Source organism: Lactuca serriola, chromosome 1 (genome assembly GCF_051521515.1).
Source record: "Lactuca serriola cultivar US96UC23 chromosome 1, Lser_US96UC23_V15, whole genome shotgun sequence".
NCBI lineage: Eukaryota > Viridiplantae > Streptophyta > Magnoliopsida > Asterales > Asteraceae > Lactuca > Lactuca serriola.
In genome coordinates, this window is record NC_136408.1 from 97,415,911 (window position 1) to 97,440,564 (window position 24,654).

At 32.6% G+C, this 24,654-nt stretch overlaps 2 protein-coding genes across 4 annotated transcripts; both read right to left on the reverse strand.

Moving 5' to 3' along the window:
• Positions 1–203: 203 nt before the first annotated feature.
• Positions 204–5,406, reverse strand: LOC145095740 (mitogen-activated protein kinase homolog NTF4). Of its 2 annotated transcripts, none has more exons than XM_079033573.1 (6): positions 5,044–5,406; positions 4,810–4,939; positions 3,045–3,182; positions 2,627–2,959; positions 1,454–1,634; positions 204–650 (listed from the first exon to the last, which is right to left on the reverse strand). In XM_079033573.1, the coding sequence occupies exons 1-6, from the start codon at positions 5,262–5,264 to the stop codon at positions 472–474; spliced, it is 1,182 nt and encodes a 393-aa protein (XP_078889699.1). In that variant the 5' UTR covers positions 5,265–5,406; the 3' UTR covers positions 204–471. The 2 variants fall into 2 exon arrangements, with proteins under 2 accessions (XP_078889699.1, XP_078889702.1); XM_079033576.1 differs by having other exon boundaries at positions 4,806–4,939; positions 5,044–5,183.
• A 14,229-nt stretch (positions 5,407–19,635) lies between these two features.
• Positions 19,636–24,058, reverse strand: LCBK1 (long-chain base (LCB) kinase 1). Of its 2 annotated transcripts, none has more exons than XM_079033583.1 (9): positions 23,743–24,058; positions 22,732–23,210; positions 22,198–22,563; positions 22,014–22,107; positions 21,901–21,938; positions 21,678–21,824; positions 21,271–21,370; positions 20,122–21,050; positions 19,636–20,038 (listed from the first exon to the last, which is right to left on the reverse strand). In XM_079033583.1, the coding sequence occupies exons 2-9, from the start codon at positions 23,146–23,148 to the stop codon at positions 19,880–19,882; spliced, it is 2,250 nt and encodes a 749-aa protein (XP_078889709.1). In that variant the 5' UTR covers positions 23,149–23,210; positions 23,743–24,058; the 3' UTR covers positions 19,636–19,879. The 2 variants fall into 2 exon arrangements, with proteins under 2 accessions (XP_078889709.1, XP_078889711.1); XM_079033585.1 differs by having other exon boundaries at positions 22,732–23,265.
• Between the last annotated feature and the right edge of the window lie 596 nt (positions 24,059–24,654).

Genomic DNA, 24,654 nt, shown 5'->3' on the forward strand with positions numbered 1-24,654 from the left:
TGAAACGATGAAAAGAGAGAAAGTTGTGTATGTATGTTCAGGTAGGATATTAGGATAAGATTTAAACATATCTTGATATCTTTAAGAAAAGCTTTAATGTAATTCATCTCATGAAAGATTCAGTTTGTCAATAACATAAAAGCTTCAAAGAAAAAAAAAGTCTTAACTGTTTAAATAATATTGATGATAAAACAACAACAAAAGACACAAGATCTAAATGTTATTTTGGTAGCCAAATTATGGCCCTAACCAACCGATCCAACTTCCCATATTTTTTTTATATACAACAAACAAACAAACAAACAAACACAATTATGAAATCATTTAACAAAACACAATTTTACCATTTTACCATTAACAACACACTACTAATAAAAACGAAAAAGGGTAAAACCACACAACAAACAAACAAGTACCAACCAACCAACCGGAATCGGTGATTCCATTCCGTTGGTTTCAATTCCTCTGTCATCACAGCATCTGTTGATATTCCGGATTAAAGGCAAGAGCTTCCCTGTAAATCATCTCCTTCATTTGTTCCTCGGTGGGTGCATGATGCTCAAAGTCAAAGTTAAAAGGCGTCAAGCACACTGGCTCATCGCTGATGTCATGCAGTGATGTCAGATAAGGATGTGCCAATGCATCTTCAACTGAAACCAATAAACCAACAATTAATTAATTACACAAAACTTTTTAATTAAAATCCCAAGTTCAACAAATAGCAACCTACTTTCATTTATTTATTTCTTCATTATAGAATCTTACTTTTGTTTCTTTTTATTAAACCCAATACCACACCAAAAATTCGTTTTTTTTTATTTTGAGAAAACCCATTTTTATTTTTTGTAGTTTGTGTTTCTACGGTATTTACTTAAACATGTTGATAAATTTATAAAAAAAAAAAAAGGGGGTTAATCTCAAAAAAGACCTTATATTTTGTGTTTTTTTTCGGATTAAACCTCAAATTTATATTTTGACTAAAAAAGAGCTTGTTTTTTTTTTCTGAATAAGCCCTCAACTTTGTATTTTTTTTTCCAAAAAAAATACTCAACCTTCTAAATGCTTCCAAATAAACCCTCAACTTTTTAGTTTTTCTTGAAAAAACCCTCTCACATTTTACAATCTTTTTGGAAAAAAATGACTAAAAGGTTCGGATCAGAAAAAATGAAAAAATACAAGGTCTTTTTCAGGAAAAAAATAAATTTGAGGTTTAATCCGAAAACAAAAAACACAAAATATAAGGTTTTTTTTTACATTAACACAAGACAACATAAATATATGTTAATTATTGCGATTCAATGGAAACAATTTTCATTATTTTAAATTTTAAAAAATTCAATTATTTCGGTTTCTTTTTATATAAAAAGAAACTAAAGAACCTAAAATTTTGGTTTTTCTAAAATTCAAATTTTTTATTACATAATAAATATAGTTTGGAAAACCTAATTCTCACCTGTAATTCTTTGTCTAGGATCAAAAGTCAACATCTTTTCAATAAGGTCAATGGCTGCAGGATGAACTTGAGGAAACTTTTCATTGAATGATTGTCTTTGATAATGAGACAATTGTCGAATGTATCTTTTTGCATTTTCATTTAGAAACCCTAATTCAGCTTCTGATGGTGTTCCAATAAGCTGCAAAAAATTAAATCATTTTTAATACCAATTACAAAAAAAAAAAAAAAAAAAAAAAAAAAAAAAAAAGAGAGAGAGAGATGTGTTCCAATAAGCTGTAACTTTCCCTTTTATTAAAAGTAACTTTAATCAAATAAATAAAAAAAAACATATCCATTAATGAACTACATATAAACATATATATTCCAAATAATCAAAAAAAAAAGTTTATTTATCACTTCAAAAGCTTTCTTTACAAAAATAAAAAAAGTAAACACCGCATAAGCTTAAAATAGAACTATTATTACACATACTAATTTCAATTGAGAAATGAAGAGTGTACTTTTAGGTTTAAAATTTTGGCCACAAGGGTTTCATATGTTGGCAGGTTTAGTCCTTGTGTAAAAAAAATCACAGAAACAGTCCCTGTGATTTACAGAAAAGATCCCAGTGCAAAAAAATTACAGAAACAGTCCATGTATTTAAAACTTTCATATGCTGGCAGGTTTGGTCCCTTTGTCAAAAATAAATTACAAAAACTGTCCCTGTAATTTACAGAAAAGGTTCATATGCAGATTTTTTTGCAGAAACAGTCCATATGTTTTAAAAAAATTACAAAATGGTCCCAGTGCAAAAAAAACTACAGGAACAGTCCATGTGTTTTAAAACTTTCGTATGTTGGCAGATTTGGTCCATGTGTAGAAAACTTTTAACAAAAACTGTCCCTGTAATTTACAGAAAACGATCGTATGCAGATTTTTTACAGAAACGGTCCATATGTTTAAAAAATTACAAAAAGCAGTCCATATGTTTAAAAAAGTTACAAAAACGGTCCCTGCCAAATAAAGAGTTTCAAAAGAAAACCAGCCAAGATAAAGGAATCACATTCCGTCAGGAATGCTTGATTCCATTCCAATGCAACAAACAAACAAACAAACATAATTTTCTTTTTCTCTTTTTCCATTTCCTCTTTGATTACTACATAGAAAACAAACACTAGCAAAGAAAATTACCTCCATTAGCAACCGAAGCTGATGAACATGATCTCTACCAGGAAACAATGGCTTCCTATCCATGAGTTCCATGAATATGCAGCCAACTGACCACACATCAATGGCAGCAGTATAATCAGATGAATTCAACAAAAGCTCAGGAGCTCTATACCATCTTGTCACAACATATTCTGTCATGAAATCGGTTTCAGATGTGACACGTGCTAATCCAAAATCACATATTTTTAAATCACAATTTGCATTCAATAAAAGATTGCTTGGCTTTAAATCCCTGTGTAACACATTTGCAGAGTGTATGTACTTTAACCCACGAAGGATTTGATACAGAAAATACTGCAACACACAAATTTTTATAGAATTAAAACATATAATAAAGATGTTGGATATTTTATGAAATATTGAAATATATATTATATACCTGGCAATGTTCCTCTGATAAAGATTGGTTAGAACGGATTATTTGGTGGAGATCAGTGTCCATGAGCTCATAAGCAATGTAGACATCATTGAAGGATGTTCTTTCTGGAGGTGGGATTATGTCTCTAATTGCAACAACCTACATGAAAATAAATAAAGATTTATTTTTATTTTTTTTGGAAAGATAATTGAAGTGAAAAAAAAGATAAGGGCAACAAGTATAGAATTGTATATGTATAGATTGAAGTGTAAAAATGTGATGGAATAGAAACTAGCAAAAAAGGTTAAAAGATAAATAAAAAGTATACTTATAGGAAAAAATGAAAGTCCTTTAGGGCAGAATAAAGTATCAAAATACAACTTTTATGCTAGAGGATATATGTGATTCTACTATAGGCATTTAAGGGGTTGTTTCTTTTTGACTTAATCTAAAGACAGAATGCGCATTTTTAGACCATTATTTGAATAAAATTTGTTATCAATCATACTCTCATATTTTTTGAAATTATATTTATTACATGCTTCTCATACAGTTTTAACGAAATTAACTAATAAGATTGGTAAATTCATGATAAGAGATGGGTTTAAATCTTGATATAAACATTAAAATATGTGAATATCATTATGAAAGTCAACTTTGAATTACATAATTTTCAACTAGTAAAAAAATGTAGTCTGTTATTAATTTTGAAACCGAATTCCAATAGCTTTTTAAAGATAAAAATTAATGATAGCTTATTGAGGTCAAAGCTAATGTGAAACCTTCTTATCTTAACATATTTGGTAAAGTTGAAATTTATCCACAATCAAAACAATTCTTAACTAATATGTTGAGTTTAAGCTACTAATCATAATGTGATTCAATATAATTACATGTGTATTATTATTTATAGAAAATAAAGTTTGATTTATAACATTTCTTAAATAAAGTCATTTGTTATTTACCACCTGTTCTATACAAAAGGGTAAAATGAGATTTTTTTTTCAGTCCAAAAAGAAACAGTCTTTGTATATACAACACTTCATCCAGACAAACATCATTAAATATTTCTCCATACATGACTAAATGAGTATGGAAAAAAGGCCCTAAATTATCTTCAATTTTAGATTAAGAACCAAATATGTGTCTCAATCAAATCCATGAATTTACAAAGTTCTAAGTTTAATAAACCTCATGTTGTTTTTCCATCCTATCATAGCTGAGAAAACCTAAATCCCCAAATTTACATATACCAAACACAGAAAAAATATCTTCATGAACAGTAAATCATATGATTCATGATTGTTTTGTTATCACATGTTAACTAAAGTCACAAAGCTTTGACTTTTGACATCATCTTACCAAAGGCATCTAGATAAGTTTCTAGATCATATTTAACTATTTTTTTACTAGAGACCCCACAAACACACAAAGATGAGCTAAGATGACTAATGAAGAAGGATGAAGTAACTATTTAATTAGGTGGGAAGAAGCAGGGGATAAAGTGCCCTAATCATATGGCAGCTAATAAAGTCACCTAATCAATAATTTCCAACCCCTAAATTGACCTAGAATAGCAAAACGAAACTGGAGGGGCAAAGTAACATGGGGGACAACTTTTTAGATTATGTATAACATTGGAGAGAAGTGTTTCGTTAGATTGGTGTAACAATCAGCATCAAGTAATTAACTGCAGTTGAGTATGGATGTGATTGTTACTGATTGCATTAAAATCACTACCAAAAACAAACATGATCCTACACATCAAATCCTACTACTCACTGACGTTTTCATGATCCATATGACGGAGAAGCTTGATTTCTCGCAGTGTCCTCTTCGCATCGATCTTATTATCGAAGGCGTTGGCAATCTTCTTAATCGCAACATGCTCATTCGTCTCCGAATTTAAAGCCGAACTGAGTACATATAAAAAAATAAGAGAAAATCATCAGTCCACAAATAAAACAGAAAAAACAAGCACCAATCGATCCACAGAGAGAGAGAGAGAGAGAGAGAACACCAGACTATGCCGTAAGCGCCTTTGCCGATGGGCATGATTGGGGGTTTATACTTGGCAGTAACTTCGAAGATGTTGCCAAAGATGTTATACTGGATGAAACGACCGCCATGGCTGAGGGTCGCCGGGATGTTATCGATTCCGGTCAAGGGCTGCTGCGACGGAGGAGGGGCCGCAGCCGCCTCGGACATTTCGGTGTCGGAAGGGTGATTTGATGGATCCATTTATACGATTTGAAACTAGAAAGTTGAAAGAATACAAAGCCCTAAAAATCTTCTTCAAAACAAAGAATACAAGCCCTAAAAATCGAATACAAATCAACAAGAGTTTGTTTGGTGAAAAGATTTGGTTCAGTTTTCCGCCTCCTGCTCGCCTACTTATTATTTTCTTTATTTTCCGTACATGTATTACAGTATTACGTCTGGAAATTAATTTTTAAAATGATTTTTGTTTTTTATTTGTAATAATGGATTTTCAGAAAAACAATACATTTTCAATCATATAGAAAAATCATTATTCTGCTTTTTGTTATGAAAAATCGTTCTTATTCTTTTTAAAGTTTAAAAAAAAAATCAGAAACAGTCATTTTTTTTAAAAAAAAAAATCAGAATAAATTTCTAACCATAAAGCAGAGTCTCTTAAGGGTTAACCACCATAACGGTGGTTTGTTACTATAACTAAAAGGTTGATTAAATGGACACCCTATTTTACTATTTAAACACCTTATAATTTTTAAAGTATTTTTATTGGTTAAAATTATATTGTTTTTTGAAAAAGATGATTAAAAATAGTTATCTATTGATTGACTTTTGATAAAGATGTTTATAGAATGTCTAAAGGGTGTCTTAATAGCAGCACCCTAACTAAAATCGAACAAAAATTTTCATTTTTTAACTTTGGAAATAATAAATCATTGGTTTTTTCGGTTTTGATTCTTTTGGTTTTTAATCTTGTTGGTTTGTTTTATTTTCATTATGGCTTTTCTTTTTCTTCTTTTTTTTTTTTTTGCAACGTTTGCTGAAAAAATAATTTCTTAAAATAGAATGCAAGATAGGCCAACATATAATTATTATTTTATTTTTTAATAAAAGTTGTAAATATATAATAACTATTTTAACTTTTTAATACAACTAATCAATTATATATATATATATATATATATATATATATATATATATATATATATATATATATATATATATATATATATATATATATAAATAAAAGAAACCAAACTGAACCGAAATAATTTTTTTTTAAACCAAAAACCAAATTGTTGGTTTTTTGGTTTCAAATTTTTTGCTTTATTTTGTACGATTTTATTTTATACATCCATATTAGCCATCAACTTCATACCGTAAAACCTCTATAAATTAATAATATTAAGACTGAGATATTTTATTAATTTAGCAAGATATTATTATATCGATAAATTAATAAATAGTTAATTTAAAGAGTTGGCTTATATTCGTGAGCAACTCTCAAATTAATGCATCGCGGATACCGTTCAAAATTTGGTTGATGATGATTCAGTACCTTTGGAACCGGTCACTCGGAAAAAAGCATTGTAAGTGGCAACAACTCTTCACAACTTTTTGTTGCAATACGAGAATACAGTGTGTTAACTTTTAAGTGTAATTAGGAGATTTAAATATGAACTTAATATAGATTTGAAGTTCACGAAAAAAAAACAACTGACTATTGATTCATTTTTTACTATATAATTCTAGAATTTTAGAATGTTTTAGTAATTATTAATTTATAGTTTCGTTGGGACCAATATATTTACATTAGGATTTCAAAAAAATTATTATTTTATTATTTTGTCGATTGGGGTCGAATTTTGTATCGGTCCCAAATTGGAACCGGACAAATTATTAATTTTATCGAGGTTATTAATTTATCGAGTATTAAATTATAAAGGTTCTATTTTATATGTTTTAATCATGAGACTTCCAACATATCCTATAAACTAGCATCACTATGGTTTGAAGAAATGTCCTAAAAATGAATACATAACTAAAATTATATATATATATATATATATATATATATATATATATATATATATATATATATATATATATATATATATATATATATATAATTTGAAACCATGGTGTTCTCATTTCATGTAGTATGTCTTTGTTATTAATGGAAATATGAAGATGATTGTTAATACGGGTATGCAAATTAAATCGAAATTGCAAAAAAAAAAAAAAAAAAAAAAAAAAAAAACAAACAAACGCAACAGAAATATAAAATTATGGATAATGTCACTGTTGCCCAAGCAGCTATCGGATTTTGTTTTAAAAGGTCCCTAATATTATTTTTTTGTAGTTTAGAGGCATAATGTCAATTTTTACCTACTAAAAAGGAACCTTTACTTGTAATTGTGGGTTTCCTTAATGTTTTGGCATTTTCACTAAAAAGAAATTTTAAATTAAAATAGATACTACTCTGTCACTCACATCCTCACCTACCACAAACTTATGCATATCTTCAAGAACACCCACCTTCTCCATTCTCAATTATATACCTTCACAAGAATGTTCTTCTCTCCAAGATGTCACCTTACTTTGATTAGGTTTAACCTAATCTCTTCATTTCGATTTCCTTGGTTTGAATCTCTTCTTCATTTCAATTTCCATGGATGTACAAGTCAGTGAAGCAATACAACAACCCAACAAGGATGTTTTTTTAGTTACTTTTTCATTTTCTATATCTTTGGTTTGAACCTCATTCTTTATTTCAAGTCACCAACTAAAATCAAAAAATCAAAATTTGCATCGACTTGACGCTTGTTCGTGGAAGGGACAAAACAGTTAACATGTATCAAAGATGAATAAAAGTGCATATTTCACTAGTTTTTTATTTTGTTCGTTGAAAATCTTGCTTGGAAACCATTTGGAATCGTTTTTCCCAAACCTTGAATTGTTTTTGTTCCAGATGCCCTTGTTCTTAATTCCTTACCATCAACTGAAGAAGGGAGTGAGAGACACGCACAACAACAAGAAATAGTCCTATTCTTGACTCGAAAAGGAAGATACCACCTAAACCTAAGTATTTCGATTTCTAATTTCTTTTAGGTCCTACACATAGGATACACAGGTGGTTGCAAAATGTTTGATTTATTTTGACATTATCCATGGCAGATACTTGTGTTCGGTTAGCATTCACGAACAATAGATGTGGTAAAGAAGAGGAGAGATCGAGAGAAAGTGATGACATTGGAGGTTAATGATAAGTCCTTCGGTGGTGGTCATTGGCGAAAAATGGGTGTGAATAGGCAGCGAGGCTCTAAAACAACCCTCAACCTCGATCCATCCACAAGCCTGCTATACATCACAAAGAAGATGCCGACCAACTATTGGAAGTTTCATGAACTCGCAACTTACACGACTTCAATCCAGACAGCCACTTGAGTCGTCTCTCCTCCTGACTGGGATGTGAAACTTACCCTAGTCCCACACCCGATCCAACTCCTGGAATTCTGAACGATTCTCCCCCACTTGGATTCGTCAAAGCTCTCCCATCCCACAAAAATTGATGGATTCCCAACCCATCTTACCTTCATATAACATGAACCGACGATGACTTGAGATTACTAATACTAGCATTCCATTACTAGCCAATCTCGATGATCACCCAACTCTTGAAATCCAGATGAATACTCCCCAAACTCTTAGCAGGTTCGATAACCCAATCACTTCCTATGATATCGCACCAAATCCTTGATTCCTTTATGTTGCTGAAAAAGACCATAACCCTTGCTTTGAACTGGCGAATCTTCACTCCAACTCCCCATCCTCCGCAGAATCTCTGAATTCTAGCCATTACCAACCCTTGCGATAATGAAAATCCACTAACACTTCCAATGACCAAACAAGCTTATGTGTTTTCCACCTTCATCTCAGTACTACCGTTCCTTCCCTAGCAACGGTAGTGATTGGATCCAAAGGTCCTACCGTGGACGACTGACAATCCCACCTGAACAATGTTATCACGCCCGCACACCGACTTTGCTGAAGAACTAATCTTGCTAATTCGACTAAAGATATCTCAATCAAAACCTCTAAGTTGAACCCAATGAAGAACCGAAACAATCACCCAAACAATTGAATCCCACTCATCAAGATACAACCCACGAATGACTTTTGGCATGCAAAATGGCATATAATTCTTCATGATGATATAACCCAGGCAAAAAAAGAGAACTAACCCAGAGAAAAATGCTTACCCATACCCAACAAGACATCAAATCAATATAAATACAGATAATAATCAAGAGAAAAGCAAAAGATTATATACATGTGATAGTATCTGAAGAAATCCTGACCTCCTCTTCCTGCCGAAGTACCTGCGATGGAACATGAGTTGCCCAAACCACTGAGTGTGGGTAATTCGCCCTGATATGACCAGGCTGATGACAATGATGACACAATTCTACCTCCAAGGTGCATTCTTGGCGAAGGTGGCCCTTTCATCCGCACCTGCCGCACTTAGACTTGCCGTGCACATGCTCATGTGCCCCTTCATCATTCGTGCAAACATCAAGGCCCCTCGGGTCTCTAACACTAGCCATGGCAACGTCCAACTGCTCAAATCGTTGAGTCGGACCATGAGCCTGCTTCCTCTTCCCCGGTTTCCTATCTAAACCAAGCTCCTGCTCCTGAGTTACCTCGACCATCCCATCAACCGTCTAAACAGCCAAGGTCTGACCCTCAAACCTGGCGACCAATCTATCAGTGACACACCCAATGATGTTAGGTAACTCCTCATGTAAAGCTCGCGAAACCTCTGTAGTAATCCAATCATGGGATCGATCCTCCTGAAAACATGATGCATAACCCACCTCTGATCCCATATGACAAGAACTAGCAATAGGATCCTCCTTCTTGAAGGATTCTAAGGCTCCATAAGCTTTAGGCTCCAGATGAGCCCCTAACTGCCCTACTACAATATCGGTCTAAAAATCCCCGTGACGACCATCCAAGAGCTCCAAAATCCCCTCATTGACCAAACCAAAGATCACAGGAGTCCATTCCAAAATACCATGGGTAACCTTCGATGAGATGTAATCTCGCATGCGCTCATCGATTGGCCCAATACCTGCACCTGAGCCTAAATCCGAACCCACCCGAACCTCCTTCATGAGTGTTCATCACAATTCTGAAGAACAACCATATAGATGATCATAACATATCTAAGAATCCTCATCCCACAGGCTTTCTAGACCCTGCAAGACTCTCCCCGATTCGAGTATAGAGCATGTGCTTTCAGTAGTATGGGCACAATACTACCTTCTACACTTATCCATACTTTCCTCAAGAATCATCCTGAACCCTCCAGGTCACCTTCTCAAACTGATACTCCAAGTACTCACTAAATAGCGCAACAAATCCCACTGAAGCATTTCCTAGGCTTTCCTAGGTTTCCGACCTCACTCTGCCATCAACTGCTTCAGGTAACCACCTCATGAATACAATCACATGCAACAAAGCTCAAATAATCATTCAAGTAAAAGACTTATCCCTACAACGGTTAGACTCAAATGAGAGTTGCACAATAGGGTCAAATCCATCACTCTGAGATTATTTAATCTTTATCACATGTAACTTAACATATTCACCTAATAGCTAACTCACATCACTTAAGAGTCCCACCAAGCACAAAGCAAGCAACATTCGTACAAAAGCACTCCAATCCATAGAATAACCAAAGAACCTTTAAACTCACATACTACAACTCATGCTAGGAAGTTCCACTCTCATTGTTGTTTGCCTTATGCATGCAAATTATACACAATACAAGATCAAATAGACTGCCGAATAAAAGACTTTACCCTAGGACCACAACTAAACGAGGAACATGAAATAAGGCCAAATCAATCATTTTAGGGCTATATGATCCTAATCGTATATAATTTTTAAAGCATACACTTAGCAATTACTGATACCAATACATATTCCCAATATATAGCATCCAATGCTCCTTAGGCTACAAGGCATCACATATCAGGCCAACCTATCATGCAATTCCTGAAAGTATCCCTAGCCTCATCCTAGCATGCAATTCTCATAACATATAATTGAAACAAATATGTATGGTGTTGGATTAAGTGTCTAAGCTGATAACTATAATTGGTATAACCTTGAATTGGTGGTAGCACAGTCCTTTTGGGTTGCCATGAATTGATCTATGATAAACATCGAGCCACCCTTCGCCACTAATGTCAATCCCAAATTAGTGTGCCGGTTAACCACACACGCTCCACTAACATTTGACAAGGGTACGAAGTGTAATTCCATGGATTAGCATATAATTTCACATCTTGCTTAAAGTAACTATGATTTGGGAATTTGTAAAAGCATTTAGTTACTTTGTACTTAATTATACTTATAATGGAACTTTTCGTCCTATCCTACATGTTCGGCTAACGACCCTCCACCAGTCGTCAAGAGTGCGGTGGGTAAGAGTGGATACCCATTCAATCGCCATTTTATAGGCAATTTCCTTAAACACCCCTTATAGACCATCTTCTTGAATGAGGCCTACTAACGGTAAGACTGACTGTTTACTCATATATATATATATATATATATATATATATATATATATATATATATATATATATATATATAATATTAGACTTTTAATGTTACATATATATATATATATATATATATATATATATATATATAGTATAGGGTGTATTTTACACTTTTAAAATACTATGTGGTTTTATTAACTTTCTATTTTAATTAAACTTTTAATTAACTTAATAAAACCATTAGGGTGTAATTTGAACTTTTTCAAAATACTAGAGTTTTAGAATTTAACATTTCAAAATTAAACTTTTAATCAACTTTTAAATTCCAAAACTTGAGGGAAAGATTTGAAACTTTTCAAAACATTAGGGTTTAATTATTTAAATTTCAAAAACAAAACTTTTAAGTTCAAATTTGAACTATAAAACCTAAAGGGTGCAAATTGAAACTTTTCAAACTTACTAGGTCAAATATTTATCTAATAATAAGCCTATATTATCCATATTTAACCAAATCCATTAATTTTGATAAAGATAAACATTCCAAACATAAAAAATGATTTTAGGCAATAAAAACGAGTTTTGGTAATTATCCTTAACAAAATCTGCTCAAAAAATCGAAAATCCCGTCAACAACACCTTGGACTCGCCGAGTTCAGCCTACTCGTCGATTCTACTGATGGACTCGCCGAGTCGGGGCTACTCGCCGAGTCGGCGGCGTAGACAGCAAAAAATTTTGACTTTTTGATCCTTTGGTAGTTCACTTATGCATCTATTCAATAGAAAAACGACCTAGTCTTTGATACCACTGAAGGGTTTTGAGCATAACATCAATCCTATGGTGTTCATGCAACCCTAATTGCTTGAATCTAGGTTTTCTACTTTGAACATGCAATAAACTTCCAAGACTTACAAACCCTAGATCTAGCATACTAGTAATCAAATTAACATATGAATTAGGGTTTAGATCTTACCTTGATTTTTATGTAGCAATAACAATCAATTCCCTGGCTTCGGAAAGCTTAGTGCCTCAAGTGTTGCACCTCTAATGGAGTCACAAACACCACTAAGCAACTTGGATGAAGAGGGAGGAGAGAGGAGGAACCAAAAATGGCTGGAAACCCTAAGGGAACACTTAGCCATGTTTTTGGGGCATAAGGGTCCTTTATATACATGTAGGCCATTAGGGTTTGCAACTAGGAAACCCTAATCTGACTGCTTAGGCCCTAAGCAGCCCATGGACTCCTTTTACATATCCCTTGGACGAATTCCTTATGGACTTCCCATAGAATTCGTCCAACCTATATATTATTAGGTGATCTATAGCCCAATTATAATTATCTTATAATTACAACTCCAGTCTCCTAAGTTTAATTAATCTCTTTTAGCCACAAAATTAATTCTTGACTAATATTAATTAAACAATATGATTTCTCCTTTAATATATTATTCTCATAATATATTAATAAATCATAATTAAACCTTTATCTCCTTAATTCATCCTACATATTGCTATGGTGAAGGCAACCTAAAAGGACCATACTCATAATCGGGTCAAGTACATACCAAAATAGTTATGGACTTAGACACTAATCCAACACAAGGATCATTGAGGATTATGGTGGGGGACATTTTGGAATCCTAAATGCGGATGAAGTGTTGATGCCCGAGGAACCGGGAAGGAGGGTAAGGCCAAGAAAGGAACATGTCCGTGAAGACCCACCAGTCATTCCGGTGGATGATGAGCTACCAATGGACTGGTACAACATGGAAATGAGAAGGTACCAGGACGACCTTGGACGAAGCATGAACTACAAAAACGAATCATTTGTTTATTTATTTGAACAAATGAACATTGTGCCTAGACCCGGCCCCGGATGTCCCTATGTTGCGAGTTGGGAAGAGCGGGTAAATCAAAGAAGGAACCAAGCTAGTGGAAGTGGAGCTGGAGGGAACGAGGAAGATGAAGAAGATTGATGATTTGTGGTTTATTTGGTTGTTTTGAAAACTATTTTTTGTTTTTATTTGTTTTGTGTGTTTTGAACTTTTAGTACTAGGTTTAAATAGGATTTGGTTTATTGTTATCTATCACTTGTGTTGTTCTTATCTTTTCAGATTGAAGTTAGGATGCATGCGAGAGTCTCAATGTCAAAGCTAAAATGAGAGTCAAGTCTAGATAAGGATGTGGAAGTTTTGAGTTTAAGGTCAAGTCCGTTAGTAAAGAGGGTTAAAAGAGTGTCATTTATTGAAGAAAACTGAAGGATGGATATTAAATTGCCATTACCAAACCCATCAGAAACGGATTCAAAGCAGAAGACTTATCTTTCCAATCAGCGTCGTACTCGCCGAGTGCATATTTTGGACTCGACGAGTCCCTTTGCAATTCTGCAACTTTTCCAGCTAGAAACACTTCTACTCGCTGAGTTGCCATATTTACTCGACGAGTCACTCAGTATTACATTCCCAAGGCTTACATTTTCACCACATTTGATAAAGGGCCTTACTCATACTCTTTTAAGGTTAATTCCTGAAGATTTTCGAGACTATTTTCCTGCATATTTTGAGCTGTACCACACAAGATTTGACACCCAAGGCGTGGATGAGTTGTTCCCATGCCTAAAGTCAATTAAAGATGGAGTTTTTCATGAAGAAATATCAATCTCGCTACTACTATCCCAAGGGAGTTTGTTCTAATTCTCTCTTTATTTTGTTATTTCTATGCATAACATGCAATGGGGACATTACATAAACTAAGTGTGGGGTAGGGGGTTGGTTACATAAGTTGAAATTTTGGTTAAATTTCAAAAATTTCGAAAATTTTTTAGTTAATTTTTAAAAATTTTGCATTAAAATTGCTAGGGTTAATTTAGAAAATTTTGGTAAAAGCAATTAGGAAATCATGCTAGTATTGTGTTTGATGATCCTTGAGAACCCAAGTGTTTAGTTGAGCCTATACATGTTATAGTGCATTTGTGGCCCCCTTTATTCTAGTGAAATCATGAGACAAAAACACAACCTCACTTAGTTTGAGGGATGCAATAAGTTTAGCATCGTATACTTGAAATGTATCCAGGAAAATTTCTATCTTTAACCAATAAAGGTTGAAGTTGAGTGCCTCTGCTTAAGCATGTAGGATTTGAGTGAAAAAAAGTGAGTTACATGTTAAAAAAAGAGAGATAGAGAGGGGGAGAGAGAGAGAGAGAGAGAGAGAGAATTACAAGAAAAGTTGTAAGAATTTTTGGAGCAATCAAAGTATGAAGATCAAAAGATCAAAATTCTAAAGAAGTTCAAAAGTTGAAGATACCAAAAATCAAAAAAGTGGTGAATTCAAAGAAATCAAGATTAAATTATCAAAGAAGTGAAGAATTCCAATAAGCTCTATAGTGGTATCGAAAATTTGTAATTGTCTAGATTATGTATGCTTGGGTTGCTTAACCAAAAATACTTTGAGGTTAGGAAGTTTTCTACGGATGGATTCGGAGGGATGCATAAAATGAGCATTGTTCAAAAGAAGTGGGCGAGTGTTTATGAGGATTGTAAGTATTTAGAACCGAGGGGGAGTCCTTAGGAAAAATTTTAGATACAAATGCATGTGTTGCGGTCTTGGCATAATGGTTGGGTTCAATTAGGATTGTCTTATATGATATTAGTGTGCTAAAATTCTGTTTTGCTTGGGGGCAAGCAAAAGTCAAGTGTGGGGTATTTTGATATGTGCATATTTAGTTATATATTTAGTATAGTTTTTTATTATTTATTAGCTAATTATTTGCAGATTATGGACAAAAGGTACTTAATTGTGTTTAAATTGTATTTTCAGTCCAAAAGATATGCTTGGAAGCAAAAAGAAGTAGGAAATGTGATCGGAAGATCGGGAATTGAAGAAAGAAGAAAAAAGAGCCAAATCCTGAAGGACTCGGCGAGTTTGGACGTCTACGAATGTTCGCGAAGCAATACATAAAGTCCTTACCGTACACAGATTCTACAAGGGGACTCGGCGAGTCGGTTGGCTACTCGACGAGTAGCCTCTGTTTTCTGAAAACTATAAATAGAGGACAAATTCCGAAACAAAACCCTCTCAGGATTTTTGGGGGATTACCTTGTGACTAGGAAGGCTGCTGGAGCTCTAGAAATCGTGAAAGTCAACCCTAGTTTTCAATTCTAATAAGATTAAAGGCAACATAAGTTTACTCTTCACTTTATCTATTGTTTTAATCATGTTTAAACTACTAGACATCGTTTTTGAGTTGCTTACTGCTACAATCATGAGCTAAACTTTATATCTTCTGTTTAGGGTAGGAAAATTTACAACTATGGATTGATTTGTGGTTGGATTAATTATTTATTGGTGAATTTAGTTGCATTAAGCTTGTTAAAGAACCTTATGCATTAACCATAACTATTTTCTGTTAATTATCAAGTGATTAAGCTGCATGAGCATCTCTTAATTGTTTATCTCATGTGATTTATGTGAAAGCATTGTTATGTGCCTAGGAATAACGAATGTGAAACTATGATTAACTAGAGAATGGGTAAATTAATGTGTGAGCTTGTATGATAAACCATCAACAAGAGGTTAATTGAACGACTAATTTAATTAACCACTACAAGTCTTATGTAACCCGAATAATTAACTAGGAAATTTATTAGTTTAATCAACTGGCCATTGTTTGAATTGATATGTTTTCTAAGGATTGATAATAACGAATGTGAACGTAATCACTTTAATCGGTAGCCAATAACAATTAATCCATTACACTTGCCATAAAACAACCATAGGAGTAGATAAACCGAACCTAAACATAAGTCTTCTTATTATTGAATTATAGTTGATTTTCACTTGTTTTAGCTGTTAGCTATTTAATTTGTGTGTTAGTTAGTTTATCTAAGTTTCTAGTCTTGCAAAACTAGAGAAACTCTTTTACTTTTATTACTTGTTTTAGTTAATTCTAGTTATTAGTTTAATTACCGTTCCCTGAGTTCGATACCCTGCTTATTCAACTATACCACCAATTGACAGGTCCACTGTCTTTTGTGTGTCTAATTTATATTTTAAAAAAAGTAGGATAAAACTAGTTTGTTTCATACACATCACTAACCATATCATCACACATGTTTATGCTTGAACATTAGTATATTTAACTTAACATACATATGTCCAAACATGAACATACATATATTCAAACATAAACATGTATGTTTGGTTATGAACTTACCTATGTTTAGAAACATATATGTATAGTTATGTGGTTAAGTCATATAATTCGGTTGTGTTGAACCCTTCATCTAAGAAAATTACTTATATTGTTAATTATTTAAGAAAGATTGGATTCACTAGACATTTAATTCATTATTTTTTTTAGTAGGATTTAACGCTACCAAAATTCAAAGCAAAAAAGTTGCATACATAATTTTGATTAATCAGACTGTTTTGCGATCCCTCACAAACACATTGAGCATTTGGTTTTGTTTCAAAAATCATCATAATCAATTTTTTATAGATAAAATTTTGAAGTTCAATCAATCAATGAATGATAAGAAATATATGAGAAGTATAATAGTCTATTACTAAAACTAATTTATATTTATTATAAAATGTTAAAAAAAATATTTTGATTTTTTTAGTATTTTAAAATTTATAAGGATAAATATAATATTAAATTTTTTTGATAGGTAAATATAATAGTTGATTTTTAACAATGAAATGTACGGAATTCTCCCTAAATAAATAATCCAATTATTTTTAATTTAGATAAATGATTATTGGTCCAAAATCGTACCATGTTAGATTTCAAACTCAATAGTTTGGTATATAATTTAAAGGAGAATTTTCTAAATCAAGAATATAAACTTTTGTCTAGTATATCTCTTCCAAAATGTATTTTTGTTAGAAAATGTACTTTTTAATATGTTACATAAAGGTAATCCGAAACAAATAAAGGTACTTATAAGTTCAACGCTTCTAAGATTATCACACAATTTGATAATATGTAGTTAAATGAGATGGAATGTTAAAATTACACAGTAGATTAAATCCAACCATAATAGGATGTGATATTAACATATAATGATTTTTGTGTTTAATGCCTATTAAAACACTGAATAAAATAATTAACAAAAAGATAATATATTTCTGAAAATATGTTCCATTATAATTTATAAAAAAAACACATTCAAAAGTGTTTATTAACATTTTAAACAACAAAAACACCTCAAAACATTATTACACCATCATATCTAATAACTGATTATCCTGTTTAAATTATTTAATATTATAGCATTATTTTTAAAACTCGTATTTAAATATAAAAACTCACCAAAAGCAATTATTAAACAATTTAGTTGGATACATATACCTTTAAATCTTGAATTTGTTATTTTTATATATTATTAGTTGTTGATGTTGAGTTGTTGATGTGTCAATGAAGTCCATTATAATAAAGTTTTGTAATTACAATGTGAATTATGATTGCAAAAGTTAATGTGAATGGTCTTATATAACATGAAAATTATTTAATATTTCTTGGTTAAAATAATTAGAATTTTTATTTAGCATGACGTAAGTTACCAACCAAATGATTAGATTTTGATAAGCATGATGCAAGTAGTTACTATGACAAAAATGATTTTGTGAATTAATATAAAATATTCCAACTATAATAAACTTTAATTGGATCTTCTCTAAGATTATAGCATACCGGATATCTAATATTGATCTAAAAATGTCATCAAATCACCTTCATACACCTCTTCCTCCGTTTTCAAGCCTCCCCACTTAATTTCCTTTTTCTTTTTAAAAGTTTTGACAAAAATAAGAACTACTTAATTCAAATCAATATGAAGATACAAGTTTTAGATGTTCAAATCATAGATTATTTGTTAAATTCCATCAAGTATTTTGCCATGTAAAGTTTGTCGTTTAGGTATTTGTTTCATCTCGTTGTTAGGCAATAAAGATGACAAAACGATATAGTCAGAATGGATCCACATAATCTAAAACTATACTAATATAAAATTTGAATGTTATTTTAATAAAATAATATTTATAATCATATGAAATTTAATAGTTATTGATAAAAAAATTCTAAAAAACCAACAGAAAATTGATTAATCAAAATGAAAAATAATATGTATCGACCCAAACTCATTTTTAAGTTTTCTAATACATATCTTGCCTAACATCTTGCCTAAAGACTCATGTGATCCATTGTATTAGGTAGTTAACTTTATATAATGCATGTCAAATTCTATAAAAATACTATTATAATTTAAGAAAAAGGTTCAACTACTAAAAAACATATTTCTAACTAGCTACCGAAACTTTTGAGTTTTTTTTAAAGGCTACTACACGAAACCTTGAATTTTATAAAAAAATATTATTAAAATTGGTTCTTTATAAATTATATTTTTTTTCTTTATAATTTACAACTATAGTTTGGAAAGAAAAAAAAAATTACCCTTAACCATATTAATATTCTTCCAGTTGCATTTTACAATCATTACGAGGAAACTATTATTGTTTCTATGGAATTTGTGCTGTAATTTAGACCAAATTCTATAAAAACCCATTGTAGTTTTGTTTTTGTTTTTTTGGTTCAACACTGAATGATTTTTATTAGTTTAATCACCTATAGTTTGTATTTTTTGAAAGAAACCATTTCATATTATTTCCATCAGTGAGTTACAAATAACTAAGATTATTTTTTTCGATGAAAATGGTTTCTTTATAAATTAATAAATAAAAAAAATTAACTTTTGATGGTTAAATCGAGAAGAAAAATTTCAAGTGACGCAAAACACTTTTCAAACTCTCTGTTTATAAAAAGTTCTATGTAGTGATTTTTTTAAAGGTTAAAAAAAATCCATCATGGTTTTTATGGAAGTTTCCCTATAATTTATTACAAAATTTAAAAAAAAAAAAAATTGTAAAACAATTTACTCAATCCCAACAATCTTTGAAGAAAAAAGAAAAAACAGCCAACAACTGAAAACAATAATAACACTAAAAACTCTACAAATGCTTTACAATACACATCCACATCAACCAATTCAAATAAACTCCAAAATATCGATTTCCATCCATAAAAAAAAAAGATTGCACTCTAGGCACCAATAGATACAAATGTATATATATATTTATACGATATATTATATATTATATATATATAAAAGACCAAAATACTAACAAACAAACAAAAAATCAACAAGAAGAATTCAAACCAATAACAGCCAGAAGATTATACAGTCACCTCATATATATGTAACACCGGTCCCAAACATTGCAAAAGGGCATTATAGTCCTTTCACACTACTACTCGGAGCACGACCAATCAGCCTACATTGATCCGGAAGTAACGACGACACAACTTGCCCCGACACCCTAAAAAGCTCCCCGTCAATCCCACATCCATTGTGCGTACTCTTTCCTGGCTTCAGCTTCACCGACTTAACCTACAACATCAGTATCAGTATCAGTGTCAGTCTGTCAGTATCACGACATTATACTTTTAAAAATCTATTTTTTTTTTTGTAACCTTGATGTATTCAACATAAGGAAGCGAAAGATGCCGTCCCATTTGAAGAAGCAAGAAGAATCTCAACAACCTTAACCGCCCACTCCCATGAACCAACAACAAATCCAACGTGTTGTCGTCGTGTTCGGCTTTCGGTGCCACCACTTGAGAACTCAAAGATTGAACCGTTTTACACGAATGATTACACACAAGAATCCCCAAAAACTTTCCTTTTTTCACAACCCAATTCTCCTCCAAATCCAACACAACCCCAACCCCAACCCCGGTCTCAGTTGCCGGGCCCACACCCATAACAGGGCCAGGGCCCGGCAACTGTATCGGATTTTCCATCTCCCAATTATTCGCGTTCGGCTCCGTGTCCCACTTTGGCTCCGTATCCCAAATGGGACCCGGATCCGACATCGTAGACGAAATATCTTCCTTGTCGTTTCCCCCTAAATTCCCCCATGAAGACCGGGTCGGGTCGGTCAACCCGCTCCACCCTTTATCCGCCCGGGACTTTGACCGGGTTCGCGGCCAGTTCGGGGTGGATGAGGTTTGGATGACTTCGGGTTCGGAGGTCACGTTGGGTCGACCTGAGGATAACCGCTTTGACTTTTGGTCAATGGCTCGGACGTAATCGGAGGGTTCGGTGGTTGGTTCGAGTGGGGTCCGCCCGGGTGTCATGATGGAGTCGATGCTTGAGAGAGATGAGGCGCGTGGGATTCCACCTCCTTCGGATCTTTTCATGATGTCTGTGTATAAGTCTGACATGTCGACTGTGTCTTTCTCAGCTAATATTTTTCTTTCGAGATCCGATTTTTGTTTGGATGCCGGGAGGTATTCGAGTTCGTACGTGTATTTTGGTAAGCAGAGGAATTTCAGAACTCCCGCCACAAAGTAACGGAGCGGACCGAATCGCTTTTGGTATCTTTCCGAAAGTTCCAATACTGTTTAACAATCAAATACAGTATAGCCTGTTATGTCATGTCATATCACAATACAATACAGTCTGTTATGTCATGTCATGTCAATACAGTCTGATATGTCATGTCATGTCACAATATAGTCTGATATGTCATGTCATGTAACAATACAGTACAGTCTGTCATGTCATGTCTTTTTGTGTGATTCCAAGATGGGATTAAAGGGAAAGGAATTGGGAATTACCATCACTAACAAATCCAAAGTAAGAAACGGTCATTCCAAAATGAATGACACCGGTTTGAATCCATTCGACAGCAAATACATCTGTAGCAGTGAGACCACCCTGGATAATAAAAGTATATTTTTATTCGATTAAAGTTTATTTTTATAGAATAACATTTTCTTTCTTTACTTATCGATTTAATTTTAGTTAGTTTCTTATTGTAGATAAATGACTCATTCGATTCTTTCAAGTCAACCAAACATGATAATGGAATTGGAATGTAATGAATGACTGATTCCATTCCTTTGTGATTCCATTAACAAACCTTAAGGCTGCCTAATTTTTTAGACATTTGTTTTCTGAATTGTGTAATTCTTTAAATAATAATAATAATAAATTAATAATAATGATGATATATTATTATTACCTTGACTATAGCTAAAGCAGCAGAAACTGGATCCCTAACTCCAAGAACAGTCCACACTAAAGAATTATCAGAGCCAGCAGGAATGATTCCAATTGGAATTGAAATAGCTTCTTTCTGATTATCTCTACAAAGAAGACCATTCAAAACCTGCAAAATCAATAACATTTTATAAACTTTAATATAAATAAATATCTATTCATTTCAAATTAAAAGCTATACAAACCTCATTCACAATTCCATCGCCTCCCACACATATAATTCCTGGTATAATGAAAGCTTAAAGATTAACAAACTATTCTCCAATTAAAAAAAAGGGCAATTTCATAAAATGCATACCATCAGGACAAGTACTGAAATCAACACTGAAAGCTAGATTTCTAGCATGGCCTGCAGACGTTGTCTTCACCACCTCAAGCTTAAACCCTGCAAGCTGTTAAGTAAAGAAAAGAAATGTCAATTAAGTAAAAGTCTAATATAAAATGTTGTTGGAAAAGATTAAAGGTTATAAATAAAAAAATACCTTAAATATAGGTTCAACCAAATTGTGAAAAACTTTACTGGAGCGACCACGTCCAGACCTAGGATTTAAGATAACAAGCATCCTAGGTGGACTTTTACTTTTAATATGTCTATAAGAAAAATCAGTAGCCAATATTTCAGAATCTTGTTTCTTTGAAGATACCATAGGGTGAGGTGAACAATTCACAAAACAATGCTGATCTGCAAACCCTGTAACCCATTGAAAAGCTTCATCTGATGTAGAAGCTAAAAAGCAAAAATCTTTCCTACTTCTTCCAGATTTCAAGAAACAAGAAAGACTGTAGGATCGCTTTTTTATAGGGTATGAATGTACTATAAAATGTCTCATCCCATAGCTGTATGACACCTGTCATAATAATCATTGATTGTTAGAAAAGTATAATTATGTTGCTGTTATTGGTAAAAGATGAAGTGCATTGCTCATATTGGTAAGGAGAGTAAATTGCATTGCTATTCCCTTCAAATTGCACGAAAACAAAAGCTTCTAGAATCTGAAAGAAAGAATTGAACTTACTGAAATGACATCATCAAGGGTTAAAACATGAGAACCCCAAACCAAAGCTCTGCTTGTTAGTTTAGCATCAATGGAATCCAGGTGTGAGGTTTCTGTTGAGTTTTGTGAATCAGTAGCTTTGATGGTCTTTCTTTTGTCTAAAACTAGCTTTCCAGAAATGACCTCGTATCCCAGTAAGTCAGATTGTTCATCTCCAATATCAATCTTGTGTTCTTCCCTCTTTGAATTCTTGGAATCATTGTTGTTGGCACTGACATCGCTTCGTTTTGAAACTTTTCCTTTTGTACGTTTTTCAGGGAACACAACAGGAGAAGTTTGTTGACCAGTTGATATTTGAGAGCAAAAGTTGAGGCGACGAAGTGATTGTTGAGGGGTTTTTAAGGAATTGCTCTTGGGAAGACTGCCACTGTTCTGCATGCCTTTTACAGTGCGAAAAGAACTGAATGTAAAAGACAGTGGCAATCCAAATTTCACCTTAGCTGTAAAGGAAATGGGAGATAGAAGTGATTCATATGTTTATAATCCAAGAAAAACCTGTTGAATGTTGATTTATATGATTAATATATGTATGGAAGCATCAATTGTATGAGAAAGCATTCGGATTTTAAGTTTGTGCAAATCAATCAATCGCAAAACCTTCTAATTTGTCTCCATGACCAGAAATTACACTCTGGAATATATATAATCGAACATTGGAAACAGAACTATCGACTGAATCGTCTTCAAGACAAGTTTTGTAACATAGGTTTTCCGATAAAACCATGACCTAAACATCATGAGTTCAAAATTCAAACGCACAAATCAAATTTCCAGGGAGTATATACGAAGAAGCTAGAGATACGCTCCTAATTTTGAAAAGTTTGAACAAAAACATCCGAATTAGAAATTACATTACAAAGAAAAACAAAGATTCGGGCATGAATTTTACGATGAGATGTGAAATGGATTCCCAGGCAAGCAGATCAAGTACAGAAAAGCATCGTAACATAAGAAAAAGGGGGGAGGAAGTACCAAATGATGCGATCGCCAGTTGATCGTCGAACAGGCGCGGATTGACTGGCGGCAAATCGAAGCAGATAGTTTGATAAAATAGAAAAAGATAAAACAGGAAATCAGACAGTAGGCTTTCTATTTGTCGGTGGAGATGGTGGCGAACACGGCGGCGGTAGGTGGACGGCGTCTGAGTCGGAGAAAAGGAGTAGGGAGATGATGGATTGTTTTGAAGAAGAAGAAGAAGAGGATCGACTGTATCATGATCCAGAAACAATTTCCACCCAAATTATTTTTTATTTCCGTTATGCCTTTTTGTTACCACTGTCGTAAAGCACTCCTTTGGAAAAAAATAATACACATATATATACTTTCATGTCATTAAAATATGGTTCATTAAAGCTTCATATAATTTGGAATTCATATGTTTGTTTGTACATTAAGAAAAGATGAAATTAAGATATTGCAAATTTTAGTATATGATAGGTAGAAATAGATTTTACAACATTTTAATAAACTTTTTTTTATTATTTATAGACAATTATTTTACAATATTGTATATTATATCTTTATATTTCTTCGACTTTTGTTCACAACGTTCATAGGATAAGAAAAAAAATATATTAACTTGTAGAAAACATATGAGACATTTATAAGATGTATTTATAGATTTGGATGTATTTTATAGTCACATCGACATATATCATTTGTTTAGTTCGATTGTTTTGTTAATATGGAAATACATCATACTATATAACTATTAAGATGTACATTTCATCTATATATTATTATAGTGTACAAATTATTTTAAAACAAAATTAAAAATATGATGTTGAACCTTTTAAATAAGAGATACTCTCCCAATGTAGATATATGAGTTGGATCTTTTCTTAAGTCAATGAAACGAATAATATGATTTATTTATTTTTAATT

What these genes read in the sequence shown, in the direction of transcription:
- LOC145095740 (XM_079033573.1), bottom strand. Translation starts at nt 5,264, where the DNA reads ATGGATCCATCAAATCACCCTTCCGACACCGAAATGTCCGAGGCGGCT. An exon ending in GTCATATGGATCATGAAAAC is followed by an intron (nt 3,183 to 4,809) that starts GTCAGTGAGTAG and finishes ATTTTCATGTAG; the next exon opens with GTTGTTGCAATTAGAGACAT. An exon ending in TATCAGAGGAACATTGCCAG is followed by an intron (nt 2,960 to 3,044) that starts GTATATAATATA and finishes TGTGTGTTGCAG; the next exon opens with TATTTTCTGTATCAAATCCT.
- LCBK1 (XM_079033583.1), bottom strand. Translation starts at nt 23,148, where the DNA reads ATGCAGAACAGTGGCAGTCTTCCCAAGAGCAATTCCTTAAAAACCCCT. An exon ending in CCCTTGATGATGTCATTTCA is followed by an intron (nt 22,564 to 22,731) that starts GTAAGTTCAATT and finishes TTATTATGACAG; the next exon opens with GTGTCATACAGCTATGGGAT. An exon ending in GCGATGGAATTGTGAATGAG is followed by an intron (nt 21,825 to 21,900) that starts GTTTGTATAGCT and finishes TTGATTTTGCAG; the next exon opens with GTTTTGAATGGTCTTCTTTG.